We start from the raw sequence: 22,783 nt of genomic DNA on the forward strand, positions 1-22,783 counted from the left end.
TAGGTGTTGTGTTCAGGTGGCCTTCAGTATTCTGTACTGTGTTGTGTAAAGCCTATTTTTCAGGGGGATATGGATTTTCCTCCTATCTAGTAGTAAATAGAATATCTCAAATATATATGTATGCAATCTGATAGAATTGTGAATGATAATGTTTAAAATGTGGCAACATGGTAAAACAGACTGATGTATTGGTAGTAATCTAACATCTTCAAATCCTCAATATTTTTGTCATTGAGTCACGGTGGGTGGAATATTTATATATCGCATTCCGCAAATACTGTACGACGGTATAATTGGTTCAGCACTAACCCATTATTAACCCTTTTCAGGAACCACTCAGGGGGCTACCTGTGTGCAGCATAATGTATGATTAATAACCAAGGGGAAACAATAGCAACATCTGCAAAAATAATAATTAGCTGGGTACAAACTCAGAGTTTTGTATATTTACAACTAGATTATCATCAAGACCTGCAGCAGTTACAGAACAGCAACTCCATGGCTCATGATAGAGCAACAACAAGCTGGTCTCCGTCTTAGTAAGTGTAAAATAAAAAATATCCTGCAGATTGTCTTCATGCAACTTATGACATAAACATCTTTGTTCACCATGGTAACCAGCCACACCGCGTTGAGTCTGTTGTGTCTATTATACAATTATCGTTCGTATGTATTGTTCTGATGACCACAGCCGATCTGAATGGTGCAGGATGCATACTATCCATGGATTCAAAAGCAAACAAAAACAGTGGCAACGCAGTTTTATGACTGCAGAAAAAATGGGAAACAGAGAAACAATACAAATGTATGCGAGTGATGTTGATTAAAAGCAGCTGACAGTGACAGTCATGCACACAAAGCTTGTAGAGAGAGTGGGAGAGCGAGAGTGGGCAAAGGTGAGCCAAATACAGTTATTACAAAACACTGGTGTCAGCTTTCACTTATTTCAAATGAAAAGTTTAGAAAGGAATTGAAAGTTAAGCAATTTCATGCACCGTTACAGCAGCTTTCTCTAGATTTTCTCAATCTACTTTTGATCTAAAAAATAGATACATTCATGACTCAAGCATTGTATCCACGATGAGCATTCCGTATGTTCATTATTAGAAACCGTTTCCTTGATTATCGCCTTCATTATTGGCTGAGCTAGAACCACCCCTGAGCCCAGTTATTCTAATCGAGCTCCACACAAGAAGGTCTGGCACGAAGGAAGCTATTTATTTAAGCAGTGTCCTTGAGGAAACTGCGTCCATGTGTATTGACAAGACATTTGGGCTTGTGCTGCTCTGGTCGATTGCTGTTTTCTGCTGTGCATTTGTCAGGGAAATGGAAGAAGCTGGAAAAAGGGAGAACAAAAATACCTGAGCGCTGCCACCACTCTCTGCACGGCGTCGTGCAGCACGGCTTTGACAGACAGGTCGGTGGGCCCGACAGACACGCAGAGAAGCTCTCTGATGTGCTCCAAAGGCTGTCCGTCAGTTGCCATCTTGATTGCCAACTCGCAAACTTTTGACCTCTCGGAACGGGACAGATCATACAGTTGACTGTATCCCTGCAGGAGCTCCTGTAAAAGAAAAGAAGCAAAACAAGATGCAAGCTGCTGTAAAGTGTTTAAACATACAATCGGGCAAGAGTTACATTTAGTAACTTCTGTTCTTCTTCTGTATATTACAAATTAAAGGTTATAAATGTATAAGAGTCGCCAAAAATAAATGACCGTTACTTTTTGCAAATATAGTATGATAGCGGTACTCGAAGGGTTTCGTTCACAGAAATCCAGGAAGAAGTCTTTTTAATTTAAGGAACTTTTATGCAAGAAATTGTGAATTGTGTGTCATTTTGGTCTTTCCCCATTAATTTAATTTGATGTACGTACATGGCTCAATAAAGTGTTTAGAGAAATATTGTTTCCTTTAAAGTGTTAAAGTTAAGATAAGAAGAAGAGAGATGTGTGTTGGGAAAGTTGGGGAACGGGGTTTGCTTTTGCGTGTTTGATTACCTGCAGAGTTTCAACGTGGAAAGTTAGGAATACAAAGCAAGTGTGTGCGTACGCGTGCAGAGTCCATGTTAATCTTAGAGAGAGATGTGTGAATGAGGAAGAAGACCATGGAAATTATTAGACGATAACCGAATAAGAAAGATGTTGAGTCTCTTTCTTTTTTTAAACCAAAGAGAACCTGGTACAGAAATGTAGATATTTTTTTTTTTGCATTAAACTGAAGCGCAGTGAATGTTGTTACTTAGGTTGAGCAAGGACGTCCTGTCACCTCTTTTACCTGGCCTGGTTGTAATATTCATAGACAGGATATTGCTATTCATGTGAAATGCTTATATCATATATTCTATTCAGGATATATGGATATCATTTATTTATAATACTTTAAAATGCAAAACGAATCCAGAAGCAGAGACGAAGCTGAAGACTAAAGAGTGTCGGATTGAGCAACATATCACTCGTGTGGGTGTCCACATAGCTTGGCTGTGATCTCTGATGTGCAGCAGGCACGACCACGAATGATTGTCGGGGAAATGTAGTGGCCTCAGTGAAGCGCCACTCAGAGGTTAGACAACACAGGGTGTTATAAATCTCAAGTCAATCTATCATCGTTTGTTGAAATTCTGAGTTGCATTTACATGATAAGATGGAGATGAATAGAAGCGGAATATGTGAGAGTTTTCCACAGAGTAACTGTTTACAAGGGGAGTATTTTGAGAAAGTGGTTAATTACTTTTATGAACATATACACACAGGCCGGTACTGACCTGTATCACTGGACTGACATGGGGACATTAAAAGGACATGGTGTCCTTGTGCCAAAGCACCATGGAAAATAAAAGGAACCTTTTAAACAAAAAAGAAAAATCTATAGTACTGTTATGTTAGAATTCCCCCCCCCTCCCCCGAAGCCAGATAATCACAGCCAAGGTTTTTGTAGCCAACAATATGTCATTCAACACAAGAAAAAAGGGAATAGTACAAGGATTTATATGGCTACTATAGAATTATGCTTTTCTATTCTTTGGATGGTAGCCCATAGCTTTAAAAACGCTGCACCACTGCACTATATATAATATCTTCATTATACAATTTCCGTTCCTCATCACAGGTCAAGCCACCTGTGGTACAGTATCTTTTATGATCCGCCATTATTCCCAACAGCTGGTCGTGAATACCTGATGGATGGCCACTGTATCGCCAAACAGAGCCTATAGAGCTGCTTCTGTCCATCTTTTGTATCTTATCTGGAAATTCCTAGTCCGTATATCCTTTTTTTTTTAAAAATCTATCACCAAGGACAAAATCACTTTTTCCATTACAAGAAGGAAAGAAGAAACATTTACGAGGATACTGTGCTTGTGTAAGTGTGTACCTGAGACTCTATGAGCTTTTTAACACAGATGAACAAGGGGCTAAATAGCCTTAACTTCTGCACAATGAGGGTCAGAAATGACCAGTTTTCACTGCTGCCTCTTAGTCGCATAGCAACACTCGGCTCGCCAAGGCATAATGTCCCATCTTTCCAGTCCAGCATTCATTTCGTGTATATACAAATACACACACACACGCACGCACGCAGGCAGAGTGAGGCGACAGTGAGGTAAGTCAGAGTGACTTTGCTTAATGAGATACGGCATGGCGCATGTACTGTATATACGCTCGTACAGCAGGAGCTCATTTGAAACAGCGTCCCACAGATTTACATTAATATACCCTTGACTGGTCCCAGTGAGGCTGAGAGGAGCTCAGTGGAGCGGAAAAACTCCAAAACGGTACAAGAAGAAAAGTGTATGTGTGTGCAGACACCATCTGTATGTCCAAATAAAGGTGACCTCATGAACTGTCAAGGGAATACGAGGTGAGAGTGATCAAGTGTGTGTGTGTGTGTTTGGTGAAGGAGGTGAGTCAGTAAATCTAAAGGTCATGGGAGACTGGCCGTTAGGTCAACTAACACTAAAATCAACCACGCACTCACCTCAGTGCTTTAGTTTAGAGTGGAAAAAAACGATTTGCTTCAGTCAGAGGAGGGATTCATCTCTTTCAGCAATAATAATCACGTACTTCATAAGTAGTCTGTACTTTTATGTAGTGCAAGAATTCAGAGTGAATTTTTATGTTCCTCCAGGAAATGGTGCCAGGTTTAGTTTTTGAAATATTATATTCTGAGGAACTACCGAGTCCCATCGCCTCACAGCATGAATATTCCCAGTTTGAGGCAGGCTGAAGGCTTTTCTGTGTGAAGTTTGCATGTTCTCCGTGAATGCGAGTTGGTTTTTTTCTGTGTACTCCAGTTTCCTCCCATCCAAAAGCATGCATTCGAGATGAATTGGTGTCCCTAAAATTCCTACAGGCGTTAATATGAATGTGGTTGTTAGGCAATCAGATGCTTCACAAACTAATCCAGTAACTCATTTTTCATTTCTGTGATTTTTCTGCATAAAGAAGACTTGTCTGCACATCATTTGCAATCACTATATGTCACCAATATGTTGTGGTTCAGATATTCATATATCAGAGATTCACGTTTTAACACAAAGCCCAACTTTGCACATTTTAGTAAGTTGTTCACATTAAATCAAACACTGGTGAAGTTTAGTAAACTTTGTGTGTTTTCACAATAGATTTCTCTTCAAAGAAAAACCCAAAATGGCTCATGTGTGGGGCAGATGGGGTCTACCTGCTGGCTGTCTTTGAGTGACAGAATGAAGGCATGACTCAGGGTGTCCAGGTGGGCTTGTGATTGCTGCAGGTGTGCTAGAGCCTCATCAAAAGTCTTTCCTGCTGGGTCCGTCCCTTCCTGCGCCGCACTCTCATCACCTCCTCTCTTTCTGCTCTTCTCACCAAGCTGGCGCAGGGCTTTGGTGGCTCGCTTTATCACTTCCAACCTTGTCGGGATGCTCAGCTGGACACAGAAAAGTAAGGATGGAAGGATTAAAATGAGAAGGATTAGAAATCGGGTTATGAAATTCAAAGTTTAGTAAGAGTTGGGGGTCATATCGGCCAATAAAAAAAAAAAAAAAACTTAGCATGTTGAAGACAGACAGCTAAAACCTGAAGGCATCTGCAGAAAAAAAAATATCACCAGGAACTTGAGGTGTGCATGTGCATCTGAGTGACAGAGATCATAGCTGCCAGCCAGGAGTAATTGATTTTATTCAGTGAGAACAGGTTAACCATTCATGGAGAGAGGAGAGGGCCTTCGGCGAGCAGGAGGATCTCTCACAGACAAGCACACTCGCCCTGACAAGCCCTGCTCGCACATTCGCACCATAAAGACACATTGAAATCGTCCAACTTCACACTGCCAGTGTATGCCATCCGTACTGCATTTTTATTTCTGCGATACCTTCCGTCAGACTGACAGAATTTTTTTCTCTGCCAGGACGGGAAAATCATTCCAATACAGCTCCCTGGCAAATTTGAAGTTTTTTTTGTCTTTGCGGGTAAAGAGTCATTATGAAACTGTGTGTCTTTGAAATAAGGCTGAAAGGTGAGACAGAGAGAGAATGCTTCAAACAAAGAGGTTATTTACGATCGATACTCGGGGTAGTGGGGTGATAACTCCCTGTCATCTATCTCATCCCTTGGCCTTGTAGGGAATGGATCAATTCACTGTGGGGGGGGGGCAATGGGTGACTGAAAGGTCAAATGAATTCCCAACAGAGAGAGAGGTCAAGACTTTTCCTTTGAGGGTTTGAAAATAATGGAAAAAAAGAGGGGAATGCGAGGACAATGAGGGTGGAGGGGGAAGACAATGTGTACCCGCGGGGTTAATCTGCATGCCAAAGACCACAGAGGGAAAACAGTGCCCGCTGGGAATTAGAGTTTAATTGGCTCTGAAGAAGAGAGGGATCAATTAGCTCTCTTGGAATCGTGGAGAAAGAGATGGGGTATAATAGTAAAAAAAATAAAAATAAAAATGGAAAGGGAAGGTCTGGAGAGTAGTGTTGGCAGGGTGCCCGTATAAAAAAAATAACAGGGGGCTACTATTGATAAGGCGCATGGAGACACTTTAAGTCTACTGCAGGACATTTTTTTCAAAGTGCTGTAATTATGCGGCTGACATTTCTTGTGAAATTTCATAATTTCTTTTATAAATCATGACTGCTATGTGCTTTGAGGCTACCAAGTATGAATGTGAGCGGACTAATATATTTCAAATTAGAGAGAGGGGGCTTTTGACGTTGCCAAAATTGTGCCAGAGGCTTTCGAGAAGACCAGCCAGACAATGGAGGGCGGGGAGCGAGGAATATGACAGTTTGATGCCGTGATTGAAAATCCCCACAATCCCTCCCTTTACACTATATGAATCCTGCCTGGGTGGCTGCCTGGAACCAACTATCTGCTGTGCTGCAATTACAAACTCTCGGCCCGACTCCCTCAGACAGTAATGGAAAACAGGGCCTTTTTCACATGGTTCTGTATTACACTACTTTTCCTCTCTTCTCTCTGGCATAAAGTATTTCAGTGGAGAGAGAAAAAAAAAGAAAAAAAAGGTCATTTTGGTCAAAATTCAGCTTACATTTTTGGCTGCATCTGGGGAGAAGGTGATACTGTCCAGGAAATGAAGAGCATCAGCAGGGACCAGCCTGTCCAGGTACTTGGCGCAGGTATCGTACGCATGCAGGTAGTCTTGGTCATTCTGAGGGAGTCTCTTCATTAGCTGGGGGTCTCCTTTCCAAAACAGCTTCTGCAGCCACGCTGCGTGGACGGCACTCGGGGACACAGTCGCTCCGCCACCAGTGGGTAAAGGCAGCCGATTGGCAAGTTTGGAGATGGACAGCACGTTTTGGCTGGTCAGAACAGGCTGGAGAGTGGCCAGCGGATCCAAGGATTCATCAGTGAGCCTCCGGTAGTCCAAACCTGCAAGCAGTAAAGATATATCGATATGTTTACCACAGTTTCAACTTTAGAAAGATAACACTGCATATCAGCATGATGTCTTCCTCTGCCACAAACATGACAAAGAGGAACATAATTATCACATGCTGTACTGTTAATAATTGTGCACAAAATCCAGAGAAGGCTCATAGCTGCAATTATAACGTAAAATTTTTTCAGCTTTTTGTCACAGTATTTCTTGATATTGTAACATAGCACATTGCTTTTATTTTACTGCAGACTTGTAAATATGGCCACATCGACAAATAAAAAACCCAGCATGCAGGTGTGTTCAGTGGTATGTCCCCCGCCCTTTTCATAGCAAATCCTTGTAGATTTGCAATCGTGTTTACAACCCAACTGGACACGGATGTGGTTTGTCTGTGCATTCTAAAATCTCGCTATCGTGTTGACACACAGTGTGTACCAGAGCGTTTTCGACAGGGTATAACTTTTTATTTTTTTTCGGAGTGGCAGCATCATTGAGAATCTTTCATAAATGCCTACTTTCCCATCATCCTTCAGAAAAAAAAATACTAAGCGCAAATCCATAACTATAAGAGGTGTGATTCACAATAAATGTAAAAGCTTTTCGCTGTTACCTGCATGTCACCATACAAATGACAACGGTTGCTTGTCAGTGGACCTTAAAATATTTTAAAGGAAGCGTCTTTTATATTGAGATTCATAAGGATGTATTGGGTGCCATGGATGCTTTAGATATATATATATATATATATATATATATATATATATACACATATATATATATATATATATACATATATATTTATATATACACACACACTCACCCTGGCACATAACGGATTGCATGACATGCGTTCGAACAAATAGAGTCTAAGACTTTATCATTCATACAGTGACACTTTATCAGGAGGGATTTGCTTTGATGTATACAGTGCATGCAATTCTTCCACATTTACATGTTGAAAACCATGCAGCACTGTGTTTTGATATGCAGAGGATGTTCAATATTCCATTACATGACAGTAATGCTTAAAGAGGAGTGCTCAGGAGAGAGTGAAAAGCTGACGTGAAAAACAAAGATTGCGTGTGACCTGTATGTGAAAGCAGGGCTGCCCGTCTGTGTCTGCGTTTGAGCATGTACAGTTTGACTGTGGACCTGTCGATGTGCATCATATCTGCCTCTGCAGTACTCTTCGAACGTATGTGTGTGCGTGTATGAGTGTGAGTACGGCAGAGAGGGAGTGCCAGTTATGTGTGCTTGGTCTCCAGTGCTATCAGACAGACGCATTACTGTGGCAGCACCGCGATCCTGTCTGGGTTTTAAATATTTAACACTGGTCTGCCTGTGGGGAGGACTCTGTCAACGATGCTGGGAACTCCTGACACAACCACACACACACACAGTACAACTGTGTAGGTTGAGCGCGTGCGCACGCGTACACGCTCACAACACTTCCAGACAGGCCCAGACGGACACTTAAACCACAGATAAGAGTTACATGCACTTACACATATATTCCTCTTCTCTCCTCTGCCCCACCCACCACCTCCTGCCTCCATCTTTTCCTCGCTGCATCTTCGCCCCTTCCTCAGGAGAGCACACTCCGACAGTCACGTGGTACCATGTCGACATTTGCTGGGAATATTGGACACACACCACCTGTCTCTATACTGTCTGAATGCCTCCCGAAGTACATCTGGTTGTAGCCATTCGTATGCGCCAGCACAGGACTACAAATGAGTGTTTATGTGTCTGCTTTGGGCTGTTCAAGTGAAGCATTAGTGGCCTTGGGGACATGACAAGACCCTGCGCGATACAATCGTGTAGCACAGAGTGTACACATGTGGGCTATGCCTTGACAACGTATCCGTGTTAGTGAGTGATTGAACGTGAGACAAAAACAAACGGACATGGAACAAAAAGAGTAAGATTCAAAATGTCGGTGCAACAAAGTCAATAGACATTATAAAACAGAAATAATAATCCATTTCACTTGGTAAGATTGCGTTCAGTTCTGTGCATTTATTAAGGTTTATATTGCCAGCGCTGTGCACTCATTTATTAAATCCCTTTAGAAAGGAATGTTTAACTTGCCTCAAAAATATGAGCAATAAACTCTGCCGCTGAACATGGTTATGCAAACACCGTCTTTTTTCATATCACACTTGGAGGACACGGGTTAATTATCACTGCCGATACGAGATGCTTTTTTATGTTCACACCCACATTTGCCAATAACGAAACTTATTAAAAATTGCAATAAGTGAGAATCTCAGCAAGTGAATTGTACTAATTATCAAACATATTTGTTATGTGTGAGTGTGCTGCCGAGTATGTGGCCGATCAGAGTGTGTGGTGGAAGTATGTGGGTGCAGAGAAGAGAGGTGTAGTGGTGAACACTGACACGTCAGGACTTGATGGGCTTTTATTATTGAATTTGCATGTTGTCTCTTCACATGTGTCCACTGACACACAAGAAAGGCCTTTGCGGTTAACGAGTATCTTCAAATTGCCCTTATAGGAGTGGATATGACTGTGACTGTCTTTCTCTTTCTGTATTTGCTCTGCGATGAAATTGTGAAGTGAATGTCTAATGTAAGTGTTACTTGTCATTTGAACAGGATAGTTAAGGTACAGGTAGCCGAGCGGGTCGTCCTCAAATCACAGGGTTGCCTGTTTGAGCCGCCTACTTGTGTGATTAAATGTCCTTGGGCAAGGCATTGAACCTAAGGTTGCTCTGGTTCAAACCTGTAGGCCAAAAAGGCCTTTCGAAGTAGAGCTTCCATGTTGGGCCTGGCTTGGTTTTCTCCAGGTCCTCGGCTTCCGCCCACAATCCAAAGACATACAGGTAAGGTTGATTGGTTACTCTAAATGATTAGTTGCTCTCATGAGTGTTGTCTGCTGACGCATTAGCCCAGTGGTGTACTATAGAACTGCCTTATGCTCTTCCTTGGCTGGGATAAATGCAGGAGCTCTGAGAGCTTAGTCTGGGTAACAATCGCAAAGAAGATGCCTGGAAGCCCGGAAAAGCATAAAATGAATAGTATAAAATTTAATTACACATATACTGATAATAAGCTGTTCTCTACACTGGTGGTGGACCATTTTCAATTCTAAGAACCCAAACCCTCACAGGCAATGAAGGCCGATTGGCTCGTATCAATAATGTAATACACAATAAACCAATTACATATGATTATGTTCAAAACAATAAGACCGTAAAGAGACATTTATTCATATTATCTTCAACTCTTTTCAGATCGTGGACTTCTTTGAACATATTGCTGCATTAACGAACACTTATAATCAAGCACCAGATGTAAGTAAACACTAAATAAAAGCAGTAACCTTCAGCTCTCATCATTTCTAAATAAGGCAGGTATTTTGATCTGTGGGATTTTCTCTCTGTCGCGCTGCACTGTGTCTTCGAGCTCGATCAAATGAATGATTCCTAACTGATGTTCTGTGATAGCCAGAGAATTTATACAAGTAATATTCACACTGGTTTAAATAATCACTTTGATAGAATTCTTCATCTTTTCTCAGCGAGAGCTCTGTTTGAAAGGAATTAAAGGCCTGTCCTTTACAGAAGCCCATCTTAGACATAAGCCAACAGGATTCAGTGATTCATGCAAATTAAAGCCCGAGCTATTGTTTGGAGTTGTACATTTTCTAGCGATCAACAATGTCAATCCACAGCAAAGGAGAACTGCCAAAAACACATGGATTTTTTATTTGATTTTTTTTTAAAGAAAACTGACATTATGGCTGTAAATCGGCTGTCAGCTGTTGATACACTAATGCGTTGCTGAATTGCAGCTGCAGAGGGTCTCCCAAGTAGAATTTTTCTTTTGGTGTGAAACTGTTTCTGGATGCCTCATAGGTGTGTGTGTGTGTGTGTGTGTATGTGATTTGTGCATGTGTGTTAAACAGAGACAAGTGTCACCTATAAAAGCTGGGGTGCTATGAAGAGCAGAAGGAGGAAGCGAGGCGTGAAAACACAGCTGACACCCAGCTGACCTTTACTGAACTTCCCCGAGAAGTGACACCACCTTTGCGCGTACACAACAAAGTTTGAGAACTTTAGCCTCCAGCGCTGAACCGGTGACATGCTGCAACGCGCTCGCCGTGCCCTCAGAAAATGACTCACCCCCAAAATGTCGCTTTCGCCACAAAGTCAGAGTTGAACTGGCTTTATTTTCATTATGTCAGCAACTGTTTATAGGTTCCAATCTTCCCCCTACTTGCTACTTTTATGATTTTTAGAAACTGTTATATTATTTGATAAAAACACAGATGAACAGAGCAGGATCAAAGAACCAAGAGTTAAAGTTGAGATATAATTCGTGTAGCTGTCATCGGGGACATTTCATCTGTTCTTCACACTGAAATATTCTGGCAAACGGCTGAATCTTGTTTCTTTTCACTGACTCAAAGGCCAGCAGGGTTGTCAACATCTGTATGTGAGTTATCAGTCATGTCAAGCTGGATTATGTTCAAGTCTTCAACGCTGAACTTGAGTTCCTGACAATGAAGACTCCAGGCTGATATTCTGCCAATAAAAGAAATGCAATTCCCCGTGGGTTTACTGTTCGCATTTGCCGTGATTTAGAGAAGGTTTTTTTTTTTCAAACAATATATGTTGTTCATAGACTACATATGTGGAATTCTTTTCATTTCGTGCCTTAAAAACTGTCCACTCAGAGGGAAAAGGAATAACAATATGAGACTTCTTAAAATGTTAATGCATCTTTTACATCAGATCCACATTCCTATTTTAGGTTTCCAGTAGTATTTTAAACTTTTTAAATTTGTATTGTTGATCTTTACTCATTACTCAACCCGTTTTTGAGAGTTCAATGAGAAACTTGAATTTGTAAATCCATATTTGATGAAATATGATGCGTTATTAGCAGAAAAATATGAAACTGAATATGTGCAAATACTACTGCTACTATACATTTACATATATACAAGTATATCTATATTTCCTTTTTAGATTTGAGAGAATATGTTCAAAATGAGATGAGATGGCAACATATTAGCGCTAAACGTTTAGTCTGGCATTGAAATTAGAAAAGAAAAAGAAAAAAAACTAAAGTATTTCCTCACCGTTGGCAACAGTTCGAAGCTTCTTGAGGAGTTTGACATGCGAGTCTGGTTTGATTGTGGTGCTGACATAGGGCTCGCAGCCTGCGGCGTCCAGCAAGGTGTAGTAATAGAGCAGGCGGCCGAGGTCGGTTCCCTCCACAGTGGGAAGAACATACTTGGTCATGTGGCTGTAAAAGGACTGAGGGTTACACTTCAGAGTCGCAAACAGGCCAAGAGATTCGCTCCGGGTTTCAATATCCTTCGTGGAGAGGCTGGGGAAAAAAAAGAAAATATGAACAAATAAAGTTATATCAACTTCAGTTGATTAAATATATAGAAAACAGGCAACAACATCACAAACAAAAAACAACAACCTTCACAAGTGGTTGTAAACACATGCTGTATGTGATGTTGGTTCAGGGTGGACAGGATGTGAAAACCTGAAGTTGTATCTGAAATGGCTTTTTGTTGAATGGGGGGTAAAGAAAGGACAATGAAACCGCAACAAAAAGATCTGAAATGTTCAAAGTCATCATGTCTGAAAAAGAGAACAAAAAAGACACACACAAAAAAAAACAAAAAAAACAACCCAGCAACAACACAAAATTCATCAACACAAAATCAAAGAAGGAAGACAATCAAGACTGGAGACTATTTGGTTGCAAAGTAATTTGTGAAAACAGCAGCATACCGATCCGCAGGCTTATCACCAAAGATACAGTCCCACAAAACCAAGATGAGGATTCCTCAGATTACTACTGTGAACACATTCAAGAACTTGATCTGTGCTGACACACAAAGAAAGACTGGGGGGGGTAAAAAAAAAAAAAAAAAGGGAAAAGCCAAGTGAGAGAGGCAGTGGACGCGAGGGGAGGAAATGCCGAGTTCAGAGAGCGTGAAAAAAAAATCTGTGTGGAAAAACTATTCAGCGATTTGTTCGGGATGCGCACGACTTGTGCACTGCTTTGCTGAACATGTTTTGGCACGGAGCTAAAAGTCAACAGCAGCAGGTGTAGCGAACAATGGGGGAGAAAAAGCAAAAAGAATACAAGCAAAACACCAGAGAGAAGGAGGGCGAACAATCCTTCGAGGGCCACAAACAAAAGTTGTACAAGGAGAGACACAAAGAATGTAAAGGCGGAAGGCGAAGTCAAGCTCGTTGCTGGCAGTCACCGAGGGGCTCCGAGCAATCCGTGGCTGTCTGGGAGTGTGTGAGTGTGAGTGGAAGTCTGTTTATCTGTCAGAACGGGACGACATCAAAGAGGACAATGCTTCCTCTGGGCTTTCCATCACGGCGAGCTGGGAGGCTTTCGCTAATGAAAAAAATAGAGAGAGCGGCGGGCAGCAGCGCTGGGCTGACAATGAGCTCGATAATGTAAATAACACTAATCATTCTCACAACAGGGGCTCTAATAAGGCTACAGTCAACAGAAGAGCTAACTCAAAGTGAAAACTCTCTCATTCACTTCTCGTCGCGGAGTGCAAACGCACAGGGACACGCACGCAAAGCGGCCCGTCACCCCAATCAAAGTGTGATGTCTCACTAGTTAATCGCATTAGCTCCAAAGTGACTGAAAGCACTGAGGCAGCAGAACAAAAGCAACAGAGACAAATACTTGTCCAGGTAGGATGGTTTGAAGGGTGTTATGAGGAATTTCTTTTTCTTTTTTTTGGGCCAGTGCACATAGGCAGAAATTCAAATAACCGTGACTGGCATACGGTGCCCAGGTTTCACGCTGGGCTCTGTCATCTCATGTCTGGTTTTTCTTTCATATGAGGAAAGGTGTTTGGCACAGCGACTCTTCATTTTTTTCTAGCATAGTTTTGGGTCACTTTTAAAACAATGGTTAAACTACGCTGGCATTTGTCGCTGCAGGCCACACAACCTCCCACTACCCAAGTTGGGTTTGTTTTATGAGCGACACCCATTTCAAAAGGCTGGACATGGATCTGATTCCATCTGGCGCTCTATTCCTCTGCTCCCTCATGCTCTGCATTTTCCCCCACTGCCTCCGTTTGTTGTCTCATCCGTCACGCCCCAAACAAAAATAGTCAGATGATTATCTTTAAATTTAGAAGCACATTTAATTGAAGTGGTAATCAGACAGTCAGAATTAAACTGTAGGGGGCTTTGGCGGAGTCGTGATAATTATTCCACACGTCATTGTTAGAATTTATCCAATCTGTGCTTCTAATTTGTTTACAAATTACTGTCCAGCAGGGGGTTGTAAAATTGTCTCTTGTACAGTGGAGTTCCGCGCAGGACAACGCCAAGTGAAACTTTTCCTTTCAAGATGAGACGCGACTGAATCACAGCAGCAATATGGTTATTTTGTTTCATGCAATGTACCAACGCCAATTCCTAATACACCATCTGAACACACAGGCACAAGATCCCCTGGAAACCTTCATAAAGTACATGGTACAAATAACTCATAAAAATGCATTAGAAACAGAAAACAGATATATGGACTCTAAAAATATGCCTCCAACAGCCAACCCTTATCCCTCAAGACTTCATGTGCATCAACAACCAATTCTTTAGGTAAGATTTGCACTTATATATATATATATACATAACCAATTTAAGATATGTATAATAGTATTATATTGATATTCTGGACACACAAACACGAAATTCATTAAGTTATTCAAATCGTATTCAGAGTCAATGTAAAAGAAGGCTAAATTAAGTCTACATTTGTGGCTCCAAGCTAAATGACACATTGATTTGATTAGGTTGTTATATTAAGTGTGACGTCACTCAAAATAATGGATTTTGTATTGCGCCAGGAGTAATTTCTAGTAACTATTTCACAACACAATCACCGATGCAGCTGATGAGGGGGGGGGGGGGTCACATTTAAAATGAAAGCATCAAAGCAGGATAAAAAAAACAACTAATGACATGAATAAATTCAAAGGCTTATCTGAAGAGTAAGACCTGGTTACCATATTTTATACATTTGGCATGTTTATTTAAAATATTTAAAATATCATATCCACTGTGTCAGTTCAGTCGGGTATGTAGTTTTTCCTCGACTGAGAATCCTAAACCAAACAGTCATGTAGTCCTGGTCACGCTCTCTCGGCTTCGCACCTCATGAGGAAGCATGCCAACAGTCACGCTCCAGGTCATGATCATGGCTCCAGGCTGAAAACCTGCAGAGTTTGTGGCCATGAAATCCACAGCAAACAGCTGCGGATGAACATATAATGTACTGCAGCTAATCTGCTTGAAGGGACACCGTGAGCAACATTCCCGTGCAGGAGTTGGTGCAAATGTGCCGTTTTTTTGGTTGCATCCTTGCTTTAAGGCTACGTTCACACCAAAGGTCTTGATGCTCAATTGCGATTTTTTGCTGGGATCTGATTTGTTTTGCGTGGTCATTTCAAACACGACCTGCTGCGTGAACGTGATCGGAACCGGATGTCTCCGGGCCCCAGATTGCATAAGACGACGTGAAGTCCCGCTGAGCACGCCATTCACGCATGGCATGCCTGTCAGGATCAGGGTTGCCAGATGTGACTCACTGTTTCCAGCCCAAACAATGTAAAAACCCAAACACCTCAATAAAAACCAGCCTAAATCTCAGCCTGCATAGGAATTATGTTAAAATCGTAAAACTATTATATGTGTAACAAAGAAAATGCCATAAACAAACAAAAGCACGAAATAACCAAAGTTAAAAGGTAAGAGAGTTTGGCTCCCCAATTGGAGGAAATCCGCCATATCTGGCAACGCAGGTCAGCCCGTGTTGATCCATTTTCAAGTAGTTGTTAAATACGAGCCGACAAAATCTAGACAATATGAGGAGGGAAAGAAAAAGGAAAATGAGGGGGAAAAAAGAGAACACAGCTTGCAATATTTTGGCGGAGCGGCTTCCTCCAGCGCTTTTCCGTGACGTCAGTCACACGTCATTGAGGAGGCAGTCGCATGTAGAAAAATATTGGAACCACATATGAACGAGCCCTGGGTCTGGTGTGAAAAAATCGGAACAGCGTTTTCACACGGCCACAAAACGGATCAGATCACTTCAGAGTAAAAATAATCAGAATTGGGTCGCATTGCCCTGCAGTGCAAGATGTAAGTTGCAACCTACAACCACATAGGCCACATGCACTATGCAATGCACATGTAGAATAGGTGCGGAAAAAAGTTCGGTCCTACTTCTGATTGTAGTATTTATTTACTGCATTATCTTCGAGTATAACTCTGATTCTGATAGTTTGCCCTTTTTAATCGATATTTTGGTATTTCATACTGAATCACCAATCAGTAAGCATGATACTATCAGCAGTATGTATTAATGGATTAATAGCTACACAGTAACCCTTTACAGGACACTGACTAAAATACTTAAAAGTAGAGGAGATGTGAGTTGTGTCTTTGGTTTTTTCAACTACAAAAAACAAAACACAAAAAATGCTGTGCCATTTATTTGTAATTCAATAAATAGGCAAACTAAAACTGTTCAAAATCATGCATATACGTACACGCGCACACGCACACGCACACGCACACAACTTGTCTTTTTCGTATTGTGATTGAATATGGTATGTTTTTCCATAATTTTTCAAATGAAAGCATCAATCAGATAACTTTTTGTACTCACTTGGAATAAGATCGTATCTGCAAGATATCGCTGTCTATGATAATATACTCATGCTTTGTAGTCTGAAGCAGAACAACCATGCTTTGTCAACACTTACACAAATCCAATATATACTACACAAGTATCAGCTTTTTAAATGTGTGGCAGTAATATTTATTTTATGTCTTCCGGAACAAATATGGTTACTTTCTTGGGGAAGTTTTAAGAGCCGTGTCAGCAGGAATATATATTAAATGTCAACATCAATATCATGAAATCATATTAGGGCCATTCCTAATAATAAGTATTATGCATAAAAAAAACAAAAAAAAAAGTCAAAATACACAATCGACTTCATGCCACGGCAAATCCCCAAAAAACGAAACAAAACAAAAAAGCTGTGACAGTGAAAATGCAGAGGCAAAAACAAATGAAGGAACTTTAGAATGTTTTACAAGTACTGGCAAAATGTGCATGCTGCAAGGTCTCTAGAAGGTTGAAGTGACGAGAGGCTGGTGTTAAAAGCAGTAAGTAGAAGGAATGAACATATGAAGCGAATGTTAAAGAAGGAAAGTGACTCATTTAGGATATCTTCACAACCAGTAAGTGGGTGGATTCTGGCATTGCAGGAATCAAAGAGCAAAAACCTTCTCAATGCGCTTTTTTAATCATTAATCCAGATTTTTAATCAGCCGGGAGCCAAAACTTCACATTTTTCAGGGTTTAAAACCACACAAGTTCATTGGCTTTATTTATGCTCGTCGAACAGGTGGATCTTTTTCAGTCGCACTTTTTTTTTTTTAAGTTCCCAATCGAGTTCATTAAATGTTCCCCATACACTAATTAAGTTGTGGGTGCCGCCAAGTCCCAATATTGAGTGCAACATATTGATCTACTCAAGCACTACTCTTCCAGATAAGGAGGATTTTAATGCACTGTAAGCCTCAGCCCCTCTCTTCCCCTCATGCTTGCCGTATCAAAACCACACGGAGGAGCACACAGACCTGTGGGTGACCAGCCCCTCCATCTGTGCACCCTGAAACAAAACAAGAAGATGGGAGAGACGGACAGATTGTCGTTGGCTTTTCTTCAATGAGAGAAGACAGCTGGCCAATTCCTCAACAGATTAATGGGGACTTCAACAATTACAGACATAAACATCTTTTTCTTTTTTTTTCTTTTTTCTTTTTTTTTTTAAATTGGAGGGATAAATCTTTAAAAAACTCAATGTGAAAAGAAAAATAAATAAACATTATAATATAGCTGATTATCCCAGGTCAGTTTGTGGCACAATTGAGAAGTCAAAACGGGCATGGAAAAGGACAATTTTAAATTTTTAACTGTGAATGTTTGCCTCTTCAGTCAAGTCGGAAACGGGTGAATCCTGCACAGCAATGAAATAATCTGCAACCGGCGGTATATGTCACGGAGCCTTTAGATGCTCGCCGTCCAATTAATTTGTTTTCAATATTTCCGGACACCTCAGCACTGTGGTGGCAACTGAAGCAACGTGAAGCTAAAGGACAGCTGTAGATAATAAGTGCGAGAGAAGGAGAACAGTAACCAACAGGAAACATAATAAATATGTAACATATAAATCTAAGACTTGACAAAAATGTAGAGGAAATGTAGTACTGTTATTACATATTTATTCGTCCACAAGATGCTTGGCATTTCAAATATTTGCAGGACCTTATATACAGGGCTATTAAATATTTAATTTCAGAAACCATATGTATGCCTGCTGCTGCGAGCTGTCCGCACAAATAGAATTTAATTCTGAGGGAAACACCGAGTCACATCACTTTGGCACTGTCGGGGCTGTACAGTTAGGACGACGTTGTAACACAGCCAATTCCAGATCAAATCGGAACTTTAATTTGCCAGATGAGTTCAGCAGATGTGCCGCTGGAAAGAGTCGGTGCAAAATTTAGAGCTGTCCTCTCGGTCTCTGAGGATTCCTCATTAGGCTCTCAGCAAAACACATCTTGGCCAAGGATTAGTCAGAAGGGAAGGCGCCACAAAAGACTCTTTATTTGTCATCACGGGCAGACTGAAGGAAATCCAGCACAAGCTGAGGAAAGATTGCTGGCAGCAGGTGGGAAGTGACATGGTGAGCTTGGAGCTGTGATGTTGGAAACGTCAGCGTTTGTCTGGATTAGTCTCGTTTAACTGAATCTTATATAATCGACAGGATATAAATATGAAAGCTGAAAATTAATCAGACAACCCAGGCTGGTAGGGGTGATGTCAGGTGAGCGTGATAAATGGTAAAAAAAAAAAAAAGTGTGATATGTGAGTGAAAGTCTGTCTTAATTAAGTAATTAAAAAGCAAAGGCTTTTTGAAGGAGTTGAAGGGCAAGTAGAGGTTAGCACTGAGACTGAACCCAGTTCTAGTCTGGGTTGGGCTTGGAGGTCTTCCTGTGTAGAGTCTGCAGGTGGGGATTGTGGTTGTTGTTGTTGTTGATGTTTGTTGGTGGCAGTTCGTGGTGGTTTTTGTTGTCGGGGTGGTTGTTGCTGTTGGTGATTGTTGCTGTTGGCTATTGGTGGTGCTTGTGGTCAGTTGTTGGTTGTTGCTTTTGATGTGTAGGCGGCAGCGGCGGCCTGGAGAAGTGGACTTGGAATTCAGGAGTTTGCAGGTTCGATCTCCTAAGTGGAGAGGCCACAACCGCCCTGGGTCCCTGAGCAATACCCAATGGATTTAATAAAGTATGATTAGTTATTAGCTGTTGTTCCCACAGTCCATAAACATGCATTTGTGGCTGAGTGGTGACAATAAACTGCCTGTATGTGTGTGACTCTATATATTCGTCCTGCCTTTAGGGAAAAGTCATTACGAGGGTTTAATAGCCGTCATTAGAATATCAATAATAGTCTAGAATTCACAACTCTAAAAGGTCTTTGTATGAATCCATGATGGTTTACATTCGCATAGAGAAGTGAGGACGACAGTGTTAAGCGGCGCATCGATTCTGCAAAGTGTCTCTTCTGGATAACTATAACTATCTTGGGGACACTCAGATCATCCATCTCCTCCGTCTCCATATATCTGGTCACATTCCTGCACACATTTACCCTGCTTTCTCATCTATAGACAATAAAACAGGTCCCGCCTTCCCGAAACGGTAAACTTTATATCTCTAATGGGGAGAAAACACATTTCACGTCAACTGTTTAGCTTTACTGTTTAAATCGACTGTGAGAAGACAACGTTGAAAAGTTGACAGGTTCCACATTCCCACTGAAGTCAGAACAATAGCGCCAGTGGCCATCTTTGCCACAGGCTCTTTACCATGGGTTTTGCAGAGTTTAATTAGGAGAGTTGCTCTCCCACTTGCAGCTCTTTGACGCTTTACAGTGTGATCAGGTAAAAGCGTCAAGACTGTCAAATCCTTGGCGTCCATGTTACATGAGGAAGACTTGTATTACCTTTAATCCCTTCAAATCCCAGTCGAAACAGGTAAGTTGATTAATGCCAGACTGATAGTGGAGACAGAGTGAAAGTGCATTTCTAAAATGCTTTGTGTGTAAAGTCATGCTTGTGTTCATGTCGACAAGCAGAACTAACAGGTGTCACCCAACAAACTCGTGTTATTCCTGCAGAATGTTAAGCTTTTATGAAGAGGCAGTTCTCAAAATGCAGTGAATCCTGAGGTGACGCCAAGTCTTTGTTTGGCGAGCATAGATCATGTTCAGGGAATAAAATTTAAATGATCATCAGACAAAACACACTGAGAAATTCTTCCTTGTTAAACCCATTTAACAAACTGTAGTAAATTAGATATATTTATTAGGGCTGTCAGCATAAAATTGTTAACAGCAGCGCGATAAATGCTAATATAACACATAAAATATTTGTGGGGTCCGAAAATGACTCTCTCCTTCAGCGGTTGGCGACTGTAATGAGCAACACTGAAACAGACGAATAATAAGTCTAATAAATAAGATTCTGGTGACCTGTCAAGACTGATCAGCTAAATCTAAATACTGGCCTGAAAAGCAGGTCTTGACCTCAGTGCACTGCACTGTAACTGCCTGCTGCTACTTAATAAGTGTAGCATGCCTGGAATGCGAAGGATTTATTTCTCTAAAGGGATCAATAAAAGTCTAAATTCCATTTTGCAGCCCTGCTTCTGTCTGCATACGTCTTTCCCTTTAAATCTCCCGTCTGCTCTATTTATATCGTTCCCTGCGTCCATCCATCCGTTAAATCAATACACATATTGCAGATGGTTCCAGTCGAGATTCTAGCATGAATATTCTTCACACATTTGTCATGATCTCAAGATTTTGGTGGAAAAACACACACACACACACCTAAATGTAGTGGGGTTTTCAGAAGGTATACGTTGTAATTTATTGTTAAGTGGAGTCATAAACCATTTCCTTATATCAGAATGCGACAGGCAGATATTTATCGCATGCGTGTACACACACACACACACACACACACACACACACACACACACACACACACACACACACACACACACACACACACACACACACACACACACACACACACACACACACACACACACACACACACACACACACACACACACACACACACACACACGTTTACTCTGCTGAAAAGGCATTCTATTAAAACAAGGAAAGGTGCAGCGCTAGTCAGATATGCAGCTATGAAGTCAGAGAGCAAATAAATTATGGAAATAGTCTCTGACACTCACATCCTCCTGCTCGCAACGCACACACACACACACACACACACACACACACACACACACACACACACACACACACACACACACACACACACACACACACACACACACACACACACACACACACACACACACACACACACACACACACACACACACACACACACACACACACACACACGTTATGAATGCTTTTTGTGTAGGCAAGTTTAGGCAAAAGGAAGAAACGGCGGTGAGACTTTTCTCCAATTACATATTTCTAATAAATTAACACGTGAGAGGAGTTCGTGTTTGTGCACAAATGAACCCCATATCAACAAATGCAGGCGTAAATCCACACATGATAAAAGAGAAATTAGGCAAACTTGTAAATGAAACATAACAAATGACTAAAAACATACTGTACCTTCTGGTTTATCTGATATTGTTGAAGAGTGTGTGTGTGTGTGTGTGTGTGTGTGTGTGTGTGTGTGTGTGTGTGTGTGTGTGTGTGTGTGTGTGTGTGTGTGTGTGTGTGTGTGAGTGTGTGTGTACCTGCTATCAGTGAAGAGGAACTCGAGGTGAGTCATGTAGACCTCCCACAGAGGAACACTGTAGCGCTTAGCGAGAGACAGGGCGATTCGATACACGCCGTCATCCAATGTCCTAATCGGGAAGAAAAAAAAAAAAAAAGAAGTCACATGACATGTCATTATATGAGAAAGAGAAATGGCTCCGGCTCAAATCCATATGTGGTTGGAAAAAAACTGATGAAACACACTTTTTAATGGTCAAAAGACAATCACGCCCATTGGCATACCATTAGATTCACTATTGAGCTGAAGAAAATAAAGTGATTCCTTCGACACAGACACACTCACTCTGTCAGGCCGAGGATGGTCTCTTTCTTGTACTCCGAGTCGGAGCTGAAGCGCTGGACGTCCACGCCGCGGCCCAACCCCTGTAACACCTGAGCCTGGGTGAAGTCCGTCAGACGCTCGTTGTACACATTAAGCTGACCGATCAACTTCTGCAACTCCTCCGGCCAATCCGAGTATGAGGACACATGCTGTGTAACCAATCGGATCAGCTCCTTTGGGTCAGCCTTTAAAGAAAATAAAAAGGGGATAAAGCGCATGTTTACACATAAAAAAAGCCTCTGAGGCTTCACTGTCAGGGAATAAACAGGTTGGCTACTGATTTGAAGACAAACATTTAAAACTGCTGCCAGCTCATTGGCTTTTAAAATTGCTCCACTCATATATTTTAGCAGGGTACTTAGCGTAGCAATAAAACCATGTATCTAAAGTATTTGCCAGCTTATTAATTTGTTCTTTTGAAAACCTAAACATAAATATTTAGTAAAACGGGAATTATCACATTTAAGTTTGTGCAGATTTGTGAAATGCATTGACAGGAGATTGTAACTGCGGTGAAGATTAAACAGAAAGGGGACAGACGTAAACCAGCAGGAAGACATTTACACAAGTTGTGCTGTATTTATTGAGTTTATTTTTATTTTTATGTCAAATATGTTTTTCGAAGGATTTGAAAAAGTGGG

General features: G+C 41.2%; 1 protein-coding gene across 1 annotated transcript in view; it reads right to left on the reverse strand.

Moving 5' to 3' along the window:
* The window catches only part of nbas (NBAS subunit of NRZ tethering complex), a 174,594-nt gene that overhangs the window by 48,775 nt on the left and 103,036 nt on the right, over window positions 1-22,783 (reverse strand). The window contains exons 42-47 of the mRNA XM_080490409.1: window positions 22,104-22,327; window positions 21,778-21,888; window positions 11,982-12,232; window positions 6,522-6,862; window positions 4,677-4,901; window positions 1,362-1,564 (exon numbers count right to left, since the gene is read on the reverse strand). Of these exons, the coding sequence (XP_080346535.1) occupies window positions 1,362-1,564; window positions 4,677-4,901; window positions 6,522-6,862; window positions 11,982-12,232; window positions 21,778-21,888; window positions 22,104-22,327 (1,355 nt within the window). The remainder of the gene's footprint in view (window positions 1-1,361; window positions 1,565-4,676; window positions 4,902-6,521; window positions 6,863-11,981; window positions 12,233-21,777; window positions 21,889-22,103; window positions 22,328-22,783) is intronic.

Source organism: Lipophrys pholis (assembly GCF_963383615.2).
Source record: "Lipophrys pholis genome assembly, chromosome: 21".
Classification (NCBI taxonomy): Eukaryota; Metazoa; Chordata; class Actinopteri; order Blenniiformes; family Blenniidae; genus Lipophrys; species Lipophrys pholis.